Genomic DNA, 12,913 nt, shown 5'->3' with positions numbered 1-12,913 from the left:
CTTTGTTCATTTGGCCACAGATAACAGAATCATTTGACTTCCAAGTCTGCCACTTTTAAAATTAAAATTTGGAAGACCAATATGGCCGTTTCCGTCGCACAATTCCCGTCACATTTATTCGAAAAAGCTCCTTCCTGATATTCTATGTTCTAAGAACTAGACACATTGAACTCTATGGGAACCATAGAGTTCAATGACTAGACACCACAGAATTCTTTAAAATGGGCCTAGGTTATGTCATAGATTTTTCTTGCTAAAATTCACGTTTTTTGTTGATTTTTCTAGCGATCGTAGCGACTCCTTACATAGTAATAAAAAAATTTTTTATTCAAAGACTCCTAATTTACCGTTTTTGGAGACACATTTTTATATATGGTGATCGTTTTCCATTTTTCGCACAGGACATGATAAATACTGGGATCAGAGAATATCTCTGCTTATTATTTGTGTTCTGTGCTTGGGATGATCTCTTTGATCAATGTTTTTGTGTTTAGGAAAGTTGAAGCAAAGAGTAACCAACTCTGGTTACTCTTTGGTTGAAGGAGAAGCAAAAGGAAGAGGATGTCCACTTACTCCATTTCACCAGTGAATAGTAATATATCAATGTTTATGATCCTTTTATTACCTCTCTTTTTAAATCATTCTTTCCTTTCACATATTTCACAATCAAGGTTTTATTGAAAGAACCCTCCATATTTCAGAGTGAAGTTAGCAGAAATGCAGAAAAATAAGGAATCGTGGACGTTTTTGAAGAACTTATAGACAAAGAAGTTCATGATAGAGACGAATATATGATCGAAAATAAATAAAGTAATTCAAATTTCCTAGTTACAGAAGTCAATACATATCAGTCTCCTGTCTCTTTCACTAAAGGAATGCCTCGAGATCTACCAACCAATAAATCTGAATCATCGGTTCACTTGGATCAGTGTGAATTTCCAGAATCTCAAAATGATAAACCTGTAGGCGAAGAAAAATATCTCGATAAACACATACAGTATGATCATACTTTGAAAGATGACAAAAAATGGCATGCCAAATTAGGAATCGTAGACATTGTTGAACGTTTTATAGATGAAGAAGGAGATCATGAGACAGAAGAATATATAATAAAGAATGAAGCAAGCTATGCAAATTCCCCAGATATAGAAGTTGATGCAAATCATTCATCTGCCTCTCTCACCAAAGAAATGCCCTCAGTATTAGATCAACGAAGCAATAAATCTGAACCAGTTCACTTGGACCAGTGTGAATTTCTTTTATGTCAAAATGATTACACTGAAGATGACAAGAAATGGGATGATAAATCTTTTCTTTTGAATAGCAAGTGTTATATGTGTGATTTTGAGACCAATTTTGAAAATGACCTTGCTTCACATATAAAATCTGTTCATTCCGGTATTAAGTGTGACTTATGCGAGTTTGTTACAAGTGAAAGAGATAACCTTAAACAGCATGTCGATTCGGTTCATTTAAATATTAAGAAACACAAGTGTGACTTATGTGAGTATGTTACAAGTAGAAGAGGGGACCTTCGAAAGCATACAAACTCTGTTCATTTAAATATCAAGAAACACGAATGTCACTTATGTGATTATGCTTCAAGTCAGAAACATGTAGTCCAAAATCATATCAAATCTGTTCATTTGAAAGTGAAGGAGCACAAGTGTCACCTGTGCGAATACATCACGAGTAGAAGTGGCGACCTTCAAAAACATGTCGACACTGTTCATTTGAATATCAAGAAACATGAATGTCATATGTGTGATTATGTAACGAGTAGAAAAGTGTACCTTCAAAGGCACGTCGAGCGCGTCCATTCGGATTTTAAGAAACACAAATGTCACCTTTGTGAATTTGCTGCCAGATTGGAAACTACCCTTGACGTTCACATACAGTCTGTTCATTTGAAAATTGAAGAATACAAATGTCACCTTTGTGAGTATTTCACGAGTAGGAAAGATGTGCTCCGAAGACACGTTAATTCTGTTCATTTGAATATCAAGAAACACAAATGTCACTTGTGCGAATATGCTGCCAGCGAGAAACGTATCGTCCAACGACATGTGAAATCTGTTCATTTGAAAATCAGGGAGCACAGGTGCCTCTTGTGCGAATTTGCTGCTAGTAGAAAAAAGGACTTAGAAATGCACGTGAAATCTGTTCATTTGAAAATTAAGGAACACAAGTGTCATCTATGTGAGTTTGCTACAAGTAGAAATTTATACCTGAAAAATCATATAAAATCTATTCATTCAAATAGCAATATAGCAAGTAGCTGTGAATAAACTCAGTAAATATATTTATATTTATTTTGTTATTTTATTTAATGTTAACGGAACGATGATCATATCGAAGAAATTTGTGAATACAAATAAAGTAATATGAAACGAATAACAGTTTTATCAAAACATAAAAAAAACAACAAAATAGATTTTCTTTAGAAATAACTATTTACAATCGACCTTAGCTCTTGAATATTCTCCGATTAATAGTACGAGCACAGCTGTGGGTCCACCATTTTCTTTCCACCTTCTCTTCAACTATGGAGGGTAGACTACCCTCCCCCTACCTTCCTTTCCTTCCTTTCGGAGATATAGGGTGATTAGTGAAAAAATGCTAAATCTATAAATTCCCATATCTTCGTTAATATGGCAAATTTTTAGCTGATATTTCACAAGCTTGTTCCTTGAGGCATTCACTGTCAGCACAAAAAAAAAATAGAAAAAATTTCAGGTTCGTATTCAAAAATTTAGATTTACTTGTCAGGTGGTCAATATGATGTTGAAATCAGAATATTACCATATTTTTATATTCACATCATGAAAAATAATATTCCTGATAGAACAAACACTATTTATATTTGAACTTTTGGTATTTTTATGGTATGTAATTGTCATAATGAAGAAACTGGAAAACGTGGTATCTTGAGTTCGAAAAAGATTCATCAAATAAATGAAAAACTATATTCCAAAATTGATTCTATTCGATTAAACCGTTTTTGACTTTTTTTTGGGTTTTTCAACATCCTGCATCTTTTAAACCGAAGCAGATTCGGAAAAAAGAATCTATTGTTGAAGTTAAAAATTCTTTGATTAAAATATTTGTACGAGTCAAAGACACACTCTTTATATTGCTTTTCATAACTATGGAGAATTTTTCAGTTCTTAATCTAGAAAAATTTCTTTGCATAAATGGAATTTGATGTTAGTAAAATCACAAGCACCTCAAGGCATTTTTTTCAAGAAGAATGCAGAGAAAAACAAATTTGTGTGAAATGACTGAAACTTCATTATTGAGACACTGAATTTATTTTAACAGAACACTAATTAATATATGAGAAGTGAAATGTCCTCTAAGTAATCTAGGCACCAACCAACTTATTTTCGTTTTTAAAGAATAACTCTACCATAGTTTCCTGGGAAGATCACAAATTTTTGATTGAAAATAGTGCACATATTTCATTTAGATTGCCAAAAATGTTCTTACTCTTACATCCGAATTAAGGAATAGTTGGAACCCAAGGGAACAGAATTGGAAATAAGTCGGGAAAGGAGTGAAATTTATTCCAAGAATTTATAACACACTGTCTACGAATGGGGAGGTAAAATGTTTGAAAGAACTGGTAACTGGTATATTAGTGTTCTGTGCTGGTAACCATCGATTAGGTGAAGATCTAATAGTTTCAGTAAATAATTCTCATAGTAAGATTTTGGTGTGCATAAATTTTTTGCACATGAGCACTATTAACCCAAATGGGGCAACAATATTCAGCAGCCGAAAAAACTAGGGCTAGTAGCTGCATAAGCCATCCATGAAGTACCATGCAGCTAGTTTATGTAGGATATTATTCCTAGTTTTCAACTTCAGACGCAAATTTCCCAAAAGCTCTTTGAAATTCAGCGAGGAATCCAGCTTAATTCCTAGATATTCTGGATTGCAGTTATGTTTCAAAAAAGAAATACCGAAAACTACACTCAATTTTCTATATCTTTGATGATTGGAAATTCATGGTTTTATTTGGGTTAGGACGCAAACGCCACTGAGGCATTAATGCCTCAAAATTTCTAAATCTGTAGATAGATTATTCTCTATACTAATCTAAAGGTTGATCGGGTATGTAGTCAACTATATAGTTTTTTAGCTCTTTATTGTATCAACCCAATAAGGTTGATACAATAAAGAGCTAAAAAACTATATAGTTGACTACATACCCGATCCCCGCGACGGTCACTTTTCGACTTTTCGACTGTTACTTCAGTTCTTCGGCTAACTTTCGAATTTTACTTCAGTGCTTTCCTTTCGCTTGAGTGTTTTCGATTTTTCGCTTTCTAACGTGGTTTCTAACTTCTGTTATAAATTCAGTTGATTTTCCGTATTTCTTTCGCCGTTGAAGATAATCATTTTGTGTTATTTGCATCAGTGCTTAGAGTTAATTTTTTAGTTTTTTTCTTTTAAATCCTTTGAGTTTCGAGTGCTTGAAACAAAGGAGGTAGGTCCCCGTCTGTACCGTTCAGTTTCTTTGTTAGACCCACGCCGTTATACTTCTTTAACTTTGACACTGCTGTACTGTATCGTTCTCTGTTGTATTTTATCGTTCTTTACCCTGTTGCGCGAAATAGACATTTTCTTCGCTGTCAGTCATGGCGTGCTATAACCCTTGGGGCAGCGAATAAAAGTCTCGAACAGGTCCGCCCTAGCCCTTGGGGTACTGAAGGGAAAGTTCCGTCAACCCCCCTGTCCGCGCTCCGCGTTATAAGTGTTAAATCCGAAATCTCTTCTTTTCTGTCAGTCATGGCGTGCTATAACCCTTGGGGCAGAGAATAAGAGATACAGCACGTAGTCAGTGAAATCCCGTAGTTGCGTTAAAAATAGACATTTTCTTCGCTGTCAGTCATGGCGTGTTATAACCCTTGGGGCAGCGAATAAAAGTCTCGAACAGATCCGCCCTTATTGTGTTTCATTTCCGGAGAAATACAACTACATACCGATACCGTATAGCAAGTCCTTAGCATTCGTCAGTTCTGGTTGGCGCATTTTTATTGAACCGTTAATTTTTCACTACACCCGGTATAAATTTCATAAAGTGCTCGTGACCGGATAAGATTTCCGAATGTATTTTCACTTATAGAATCACTCATATCTCACATATCTCCCTTGTACATATAACTAGTTTCCGAAGGTGTGAATAAACTTTTACATAATTCGATTTTGACTTCTTCGTTGTCGCTACTACCCTAGACAACACCGAGCTCTGTCTCCGGCTAGCAGCTACTCTGGTAGGTTTGCTATTCTTCCTATTGAAAAGAATAGCTGGCGCTCGAGATTAAAGGCTTCTCCGAGAAACGCACGTTACAAAAATGGTTACAAAAATACTTTGGGTATCAACCCAATAAGGTTGATACAATAAAGAGCTAAAAAACTATATAGTTGACTACATACCCGATCAACCTTTAGATTAGTATTTGTATAGTCGAGATAAACAACTATTTATTCTCTATACATCTAAAATCGGAATGACGGAATACGAAAGCAATATCGATCAGCGTATATAAATTTCTCAGAAGAAGTAGTAGAGGGATATCACACAGATATAAATTGAAAAGAAGAGGTGCTAAGACTGATCTTTGTGGAAGACCGTTATTTAAAGTTTCGAAATTACTAACTATTATCATCAACAAAAACACGAAACCTTCTATCTGGCAGCATGTTTTCTAGTAAGCGTACCATCCTTTCCATACTCCAGATGCGTGTAAAGTTTGTATATCATTCAATCACATACAAACATAAAGAATAATAACGATATGAAAATAGAGTTTAAATGTGCAGATCGAAGTCGTATAATGAACAATAAACAAACCAGATTTTACTACTGATGTCCGGTCGTGAATGTTAGGTTGCCCGACTCAGGTTTGTCTGGCGTTTTCGTCCCAGTTGCTAGCGACGCCTTGCGGACAGGAAACCAAATTCTTCGTCTGTCAATGTCGGATGCGCCGAACGTTTTATCTTGAAAACAAAGTGATCCTAGGTAATATCGCCGCAGTTATCGCACAATTTGTCATCTCTATTATTGTGACATCATCTGTATAAAGCAAACCAGAGTGATATTGAGCAACTGTGAGTGGAGTGCTTTTTGTCCTCTCTATCAGCGAGGTTATTGCAGCGAAGCTCGTATTGAAGGAAGGTTAATTCCCTGTTTCCCTTCCCTTTGGAACCCATTTTTGCTAACTAACCTTGTAATGCATACACTGCTTGAATACGCATTGTAATGAAAGTGTATTTTTCTTACAAAAATGCACCCACATTTTAGAATAATCTTTTAGTTTTCATTTTTAAGTAATTTTATTTTGAATTAATTCTGAAGAGAAATATTTTAAGTTTCCAATTCAGGATTCCGACATCGTTCGTAATTGTTAACATTCCGCACCGTTTTTATCTGTCTGAAAAACGATGTCCGCACCGTATAAAACATCCTGAACAGATGCGTGTGGAGTTTGTATATCATTCAATCATATACAAACATAAAGAATGATAACGATATGAAAATCGAGTTTAAATGTGAAGATAGAAGTCGTATGATGAACATATGGAGGGTAGTCTACCCTCCATAGATGAACAATAAACCAAACAGATTTTACTGCTGATGTCCGGTCGTGAATGTTTGGTTGCCTGACTCGGATTTGTCAGGCGTTTTCGTCCCAGTTGCTAGCGACGCCTTGCGGACAGGACATCATAATAATTGATAATTTTATCGTCGGATGCGCCGAACGTTTCATCTTGAAAACAAAGTGATCCTAGGTAATATCGCCGCAGTTATCGCACAGTTTGTCATCTCTATTATTGTGACATCATCTGTATAAAGCAAACCAGAGTGATATTGAGCAACTGTGAGTGGGGTGCCTTTTGTCCTCTCTATCAGCAACGAGCATACATTAATTGTCCCCAAGATGCCAAATCATATCGACTAATCATAGTGCAGCACATCTCCCGCCAAAACTTTTATCTTCTCTCTGGCCAACTTTTCCCTCGACCGCCTTATTTTCGAACGAACTTCTTCGAGTTTCGAAATCTAACCATTCTTCCATACATATGCTGCAGATAAATCCACAAATGCTGCTTCTGTTTTTAGATTATCTTTGAAATCTGCTTGAATGAAAGTAGTGAGGCTCAGAACCTGATCTATTTCTCCTAAAACCCCCCTGACTATTTTGGAAAGCGTCTTCTAGAGTCGATTCAATCCTAAAAAGAATCAGCCTCTCTAAAATTTTGAAAGGAACACTCAATAAACTATTGGGTCGGTAACTTCTAAGATCAGAGGATTCCTTTGAGCGTTTTAAAATTCCTATGACTTTCGCCTTTCAGAACTCGGCCTGAAAATTGCCAAAATTTAGAATGTTATTATAAAAAGATAACAACCAAGACAAAGTCCTTTTTCCTGAATGCTTGATGAACTCAGAATGAATTCCGTCCAAACCAGTAGCTTTCTAAGATTTGGAACAAATAAAACATGTTAATCGCAAGGCAACACCAAATTATTTTTGTGGAAACCCATGTTGTCAAAGATATCGATAACTTTTGAAAATAAACTCAAAAATGGAATTACATACCTTATTTTCACTAGGAAGACATTACACATGTTAAGATCATGTAAAGGTACCAATGCTAGATAGATATATAGGAAAATGCGATCTTTGAAGGAATAGAAAAATTTTATTCATCAAAACAATATATTACCAACACTTCATGTAAGGTCAGGGACCCTTACAAAATTATGTTCTATAATATAATCTGTAATAATCGCGAAAAATTCATATAATTTCAATGGAAATAGTTGATATATAAATTGATAACATTCAGAGTTAATTTCAATATTTAATAACTTAAAAAACTCAGCCCATTGCTTAAATGAAATCACTTCCAAAGTTTTATCAAACTCATATTGAATTCTTCAGCCTGTTATCATTTTCTTTGGTCCATCAAGGACTTTAATTATGTGAGATTCATTTATAACACATCCAGCTCATCATAGCTATAATTACAACCATAAAAACAAAATTATTTAGTGCCTTTATGGATTTTCATACAATTTAGACCAACTCAACCTTCGTAAATTACCTAGTATATTTGTAGCACGTTTTATAATTACTGCTAGATATTTACGTGACCTGAGTTGTGTGGTGTTTCTTTTTTATATGATTTCGAAGATTTACATCTGTACTTGTAACATATTCACACAGCTGACACTTGTAATCCTTGGTTTTCAAATGAACAGACTTTACATGTCGTTGGATGATACGTTTCTCATTGGCTGCATAATCACATAGAGGACATTTGTGTTTCTTCAAATTCAAATGAACACAGTTGATGTGCCATTGAAGTTGAGACTTAACACTTGTATCATAATCGCATAGGTGACATTTGTAATCTTTAATTTTCAAATGAACAGATTTTATATGATTGTTTAAGGTTGTTTTGAAACTCGCAGCATATTCACACATATGACACTTGTGTTTCTTAATTTTTAAATGAACGAATTTTATGTGTGCATCGAGGTTATCTTTTTTACCCGCAGCGTATTCACACATGTGACAATTGTATTTCTTGATATTTAAATGGACGGCATCGATATGCCTTTGTAGCATATTTGTTTCATTTGTCGCATAATCACATTGATGACACTTGTGTTCCTTAATTTTTAAATGAACAGATTTCATATGAACATCCAGTTGATGTTTCCGACTCGCAGCGTATTCACATAGGGAACATTTATGTTCCTTGATGTTAAAATGAACAGTTTTCACATGAACTTCAAGGTTTGTTTTCTGACCCGCAACGTATTCACATAAGGAACATTTATGATCCTTGATATTCAAATGAACAGATTTCACATGAACTTCGAGGTGCAGTTTTTGACTAGCAGAGTAATCACATAAGGAACAATCATGTTTCTTGATATTCAAATGGACAGTATCAATATGCTTTTGAAGCACTTTTTTTTCACATGTCTCATACTCGCATAGATGACACTTGTGTTCCTTAATTCTTAAATGAACAGATTTCACATGAACTTCAAGGTGTTTTTTTCGAGTCGCAGCATAATCACATGAGGAACACTTATGTTTCTTGATATTTGTATGAACAGATCTTAGATGTGCATCAAGTTCATTCTTCCCTTTTGCAGTATATCCACATAAGTGACATTTGTTTGAATGGACAAGGTCGATATGCCTTTGAAGGGTGTCTTTTCTACTTGTAACAAGATCACATAACTGACACTCATGATTCCTAATTTTTGGATGAACAGATTTCAGATGTAAGGCAAGGTTTTTTTCATAAGTTGTCTCAAAATCACACAAATGACACTTCTGATTCGTGATATTCAATTGAAGAGATTCTACACATTCTTTCTTGATATCTTCCAAACTGGAAGCTGTATCATATTGTATGCATGATTCCAGACAATTTTTTTCACTTGCAGGATTATAACCCAAGCGACTTTTACTACATGCATAGGCCTCCGAGTGAGCTGGTTCAGAGTTAATTATAAGTGGATCTAATGTGTCACGAATTTTTTCTGTTGAAGAGGCTTCTATACCTAAACAAATTTGGCCAATTTTTTCATTCTTGATCATATATCCTTCTCTATCTTGAACTATTTCTTCGCCTATAAATTGTTCGAAAATGTCAACGATTCCTGATTTTTCTTCTAACTCCACTCTGAAAGAAATAAGAGTTTCAAGTCAATTGCATCCATGAGTAATTTGATTGAACTAAGTACCAAGTAAAAGGTGAAAAAAGCATCACAAACGTAAATATGAAGAAGAGGTAATATACTGACTTGTCACAGGTGATATGTGCCCCTTTTTCAATTTTAACATAACGATCGCCACTATCCATTTTTCATCAAAGAACGGATATATGGATATTACATATCTTTGTTTTTCATTCATTTATTCATAAACGCAGAATCAAAGAAAAGCAACGCATATACCACAGACATAGAGACCACAGACAATAATCTATGGACCACAGAAAATCAAACACATATTATCATAGACCGTTGATTGAAGAATCAAGTTTCTGTGATAGTTAGGTCTGTGATACATATTAATAGCATAGACAACCTAATTAATCGTTTAATTTGGTCTAATTAAGGAAGAAAAATGGATATAAGTGAACGTATTATTGATATCGAAGAAGGAGTGCATGATGAGTGAGTATTTATATTTATGAATATCAACTTTCTTAATTTTTTCCATACATTTGAATTTACTCAAAAAAATAATATTTCAGTGTGAAATTAGAAGTTTTTGAACAATTTATAGACGATGAAGGAGTTCATGATAGAGAAGAATATTTATTTAAAAATGAAGAGTGTAACACAAATGCCTCTTTGAACAAAGAAATGCTTAGAGTATTAGATCCACCAAGCAATAAATCTGAATCGGTTCATTTGAAGCAGTGTGAAAATTTGGTTGATTATCCTGCAGGAGAAGAAGAGTATCTTGATAAAAGTATACAATATGATCATACTTTCAGTTCTAAAGATGACAAGAAACAGCAAGTTAAATCAGGAGTTCATGATAAAAAAGAAGACATAATTAAAAATAAAGATATTAACTCCTCAGTTTTAGAAGTCTATGCAAACCAGTCACCTGCTTCTTTTAGCAAAGAAATGCCTGGAGTAATAGATCCAGAGGGCAATAAATCTCTTCCTTTGAATATCGAGAATTACATGTTGGTCTCTTTCAAAGAAGAAAAGCCTCAAGTATTAGATCCTCTGATGAATGATTCTGAAGTAACTCACTTGGAGCAGTATGGTTGTGATAACAGTCGTCCTCCAAGTGAAGAAGATTACCTTGAAACTGGCATACAGTGTAATAATGCTTCCAGTTCGAAAGATCACAATAAAAAAAATGTAAAATACAAACGTTCGAATATCAAGAATCACAAGTGTCATCTGTGTGAGTTTGTTACAAGTAGAAGATGGGCCCTACAAAAGCACGTCGAGCATATTCATCTAAATTTAAGAAAATATGAGTGTCATTTATGTGATGTTGCTGCAAGTGAAAAATCAAAACTCAATAAACACATAAAATCCGTTCATCTGAAAATCAAGGAACACAAGTGTCACCTTTGCGAATATGCAGCGCATGCCAAATATGTCATCAAAAAACATATCAAAATGGTTCATTTGAAAATCAAAGACAACAAGTGTCATCTATGTGAGTATGTTACGAACGACAAGAAAAGCCTTACAACACATGTAAAATGTGTTCATTTGAAAATTAAGGATCATAGGTGTCATCTATGTGAATATGCAGCAAGTGAAAAACATAAACTAGACAGACATGTTAAATCTGTTCATATGAAAGTTAAGAATCACAAGTGTCATCTATGTGGATATGGTGCAAGTAGAAAATATTCCCTGAAAAATCACGTGAAATCTGTTCATTTTAACATTAGAGAACACGAGTGTCATATGTGTGGCTTTGTAACAAGTAGAAATGTGTACCTGCAAAATCATCTAAAATCAGTTCATTCTAGCAAGTGACTATGGTATAAATATTTTTCCGAGTGAATTCCTCAACTGAAAATTTGGGTTCCTTCATGTAAACGGAAAATTAGTGTTCTGTGAGATTAAGAAGCTAAAAAGTCTGAAACTCTGTTGGTTACGAACAAAGCACTTCCGGTTAAATAGATTTATTCAGATGTACCTGGATGGTTTTATTTATTTGGATAATACAACCAAGGGTCGGTGAATTCAGCAATCGTTAAGCCTATTAGACAGTCCCTAATCATTCAGAATCATGGACTCATCGGTATATCTTCATTAATTAGATGAAATGATTAATGAATGATTGATTTGTTGATTAAATTCAACAAACAAAATGGCAACGAACACTATATAGAGAGGATGAATATACCAGCCCTTAGAATCAAGACAGTTCTTCACTTTTAATATTGTTGCCTGTATTATATGCAGTAATAATATTGTTAATTTGATGTAATAAAATTCATTTTCGAGTTTTTTTATTATTTCAATTTTTTACTTACAAATGATGCATCCTAAAGAAAAGCACAAAGACTTTTTGTTCTATCTTGAATAAGAAATTAATTTAATTTTGAAAGAAAGCATTGGCATTTTTCCTCGAAAAGTACCTACGCAGTAAGCACGTCACTGTAGTTGCTGAAGGCGAGGTACACATAAAAAAGTATGTAATAATTGTGTTTTTTTTGTAATCTACATAAGTATGTAAGGTGTTTTCAAAAGTCAGGTTTTTCATAAAAATACAAAAAAATTAAATCAAATGTTCAAAAATGCAACCATTAGCATCGATATATGCTTGGCAATGCAGAATATGGGATTTGTACACTAATTGCATGTTTTGAGTGGATTCGACTCCATTAATAATTCGTTCCATTAATTGTTCTTTATCATTAATTTTCTCTACGTAAACTTGTTGTTTCAAATGTCCCCATACAAAATAATCCAAAGGATTCAAATCAGGTGATCTCGCTGGGCATAGCACCTTTGATAAGCGTCGTCAGAAAACACCCGGCGAGATGGTTGTTGTCTATAAGGAAATCCCATGTTGTACCTACTCCCGACAAACTTTTAATGAGTTGCCATAACAAACACCGTACACAAAAATAAAATCTGCATATTCTTCGTTAGAAAACTGCATGTTAAACAGAAGGACTAAACCAGCAAAGCAATTTTTAAATTGGCAAACAATAAGTGTTCTGTCACCAGGGACATTCATCTAATTTATTTCTAGGCTTACTGTAATTTATGAAATTTAATTGGTTGCATACAGAAACATTAATGTCCAAAAACTCGAAAAAGAGGCCTCATTGGCCAAACATTTTTTTTTCGTTTAATCAAGATTATCAGTCTCTATATGTCCCT

General features: G+C 34.3%; 3 protein-coding genes across 4 annotated transcripts; 2 read left to right on the top strand and 1 right to left on the bottom strand.

Moving 5' to 3' along the window:
- The first annotated feature begins 543 nt into the window (after window positions 1–543).
- On the top strand, window positions 544–2,316 carry LOC123308777 (zinc finger Y-chromosomal protein-like). Its single transcript, XM_044891608.1, has 2 exons — window positions 544–592; window positions 702–2,316. The coding sequence occupies exon 2, from the start codon at window positions 876–878 to the stop codon at window positions 2,286–2,288; it is 1,413 nt and encodes a 470-aa protein (XP_044747543.1). The 5' UTR covers window positions 544–592; window positions 702–875; the 3' UTR covers window positions 2,289–2,316.
- A 5,384-nt stretch (window positions 2,317–7,700) lies between these two features.
- Window positions 7,701–9,981, bottom strand: LOC123308768 (zinc finger protein 64-like). 2 transcript variants are annotated; one of them, XM_044891594.1, is made up of 2 exons: window positions 9,839–9,981; window positions 7,701–9,717 (listed from the first exon to the last, which is right to left on the bottom strand). In XM_044891594.1, exons 1-2 carry the CDS (start codon window positions 9,895–9,897, stop codon window positions 8,157–8,159), a joined length of 1,620 nt encoding a protein of 539 aa, XP_044747529.1. In that variant the 5' UTR covers window positions 9,898–9,981; the 3' UTR covers window positions 7,701–8,156. The 2 variants fall into 2 exon arrangements, with proteins under 2 accessions (XP_044747529.1, XP_044747530.1); XM_044891595.1 differs by having other exon boundaries at window positions 9,779–9,908.
- A 93-nt stretch (window positions 9,982–10,074) lies between these two features.
- Window positions 10,075–12,039, top strand: LOC123308781 (RE1-silencing transcription factor B-like). The gene is made up of 2 exons (XM_044891613.1): window positions 10,075–10,213; window positions 10,294–12,039. Exons 1-2 carry the CDS (start codon window positions 10,164–10,166, stop codon window positions 11,552–11,554), a joined length of 1,311 nt encoding a protein of 436 aa, XP_044747548.1. The 5' UTR covers window positions 10,075–10,163; the 3' UTR covers window positions 11,555–12,039.
- Window positions 12,040–12,913: the final 874 nt, after the last annotated feature.

The sequence above is a fragment of the Coccinella septempunctata genome, chromosome 2, assembly GCF_907165205.1.
Source record: "Coccinella septempunctata chromosome 2, icCocSept1.1, whole genome shotgun sequence".
NCBI classification, from domain to species: domain Eukaryota; kingdom Metazoa; phylum Arthropoda; class Insecta; order Coleoptera; family Coccinellidae; genus Coccinella; species Coccinella septempunctata.
The sequence above is the reverse complement of the archived record's forward strand: the minus strand, read 5'-3'. Positions and strand labels throughout refer to the sequence as shown.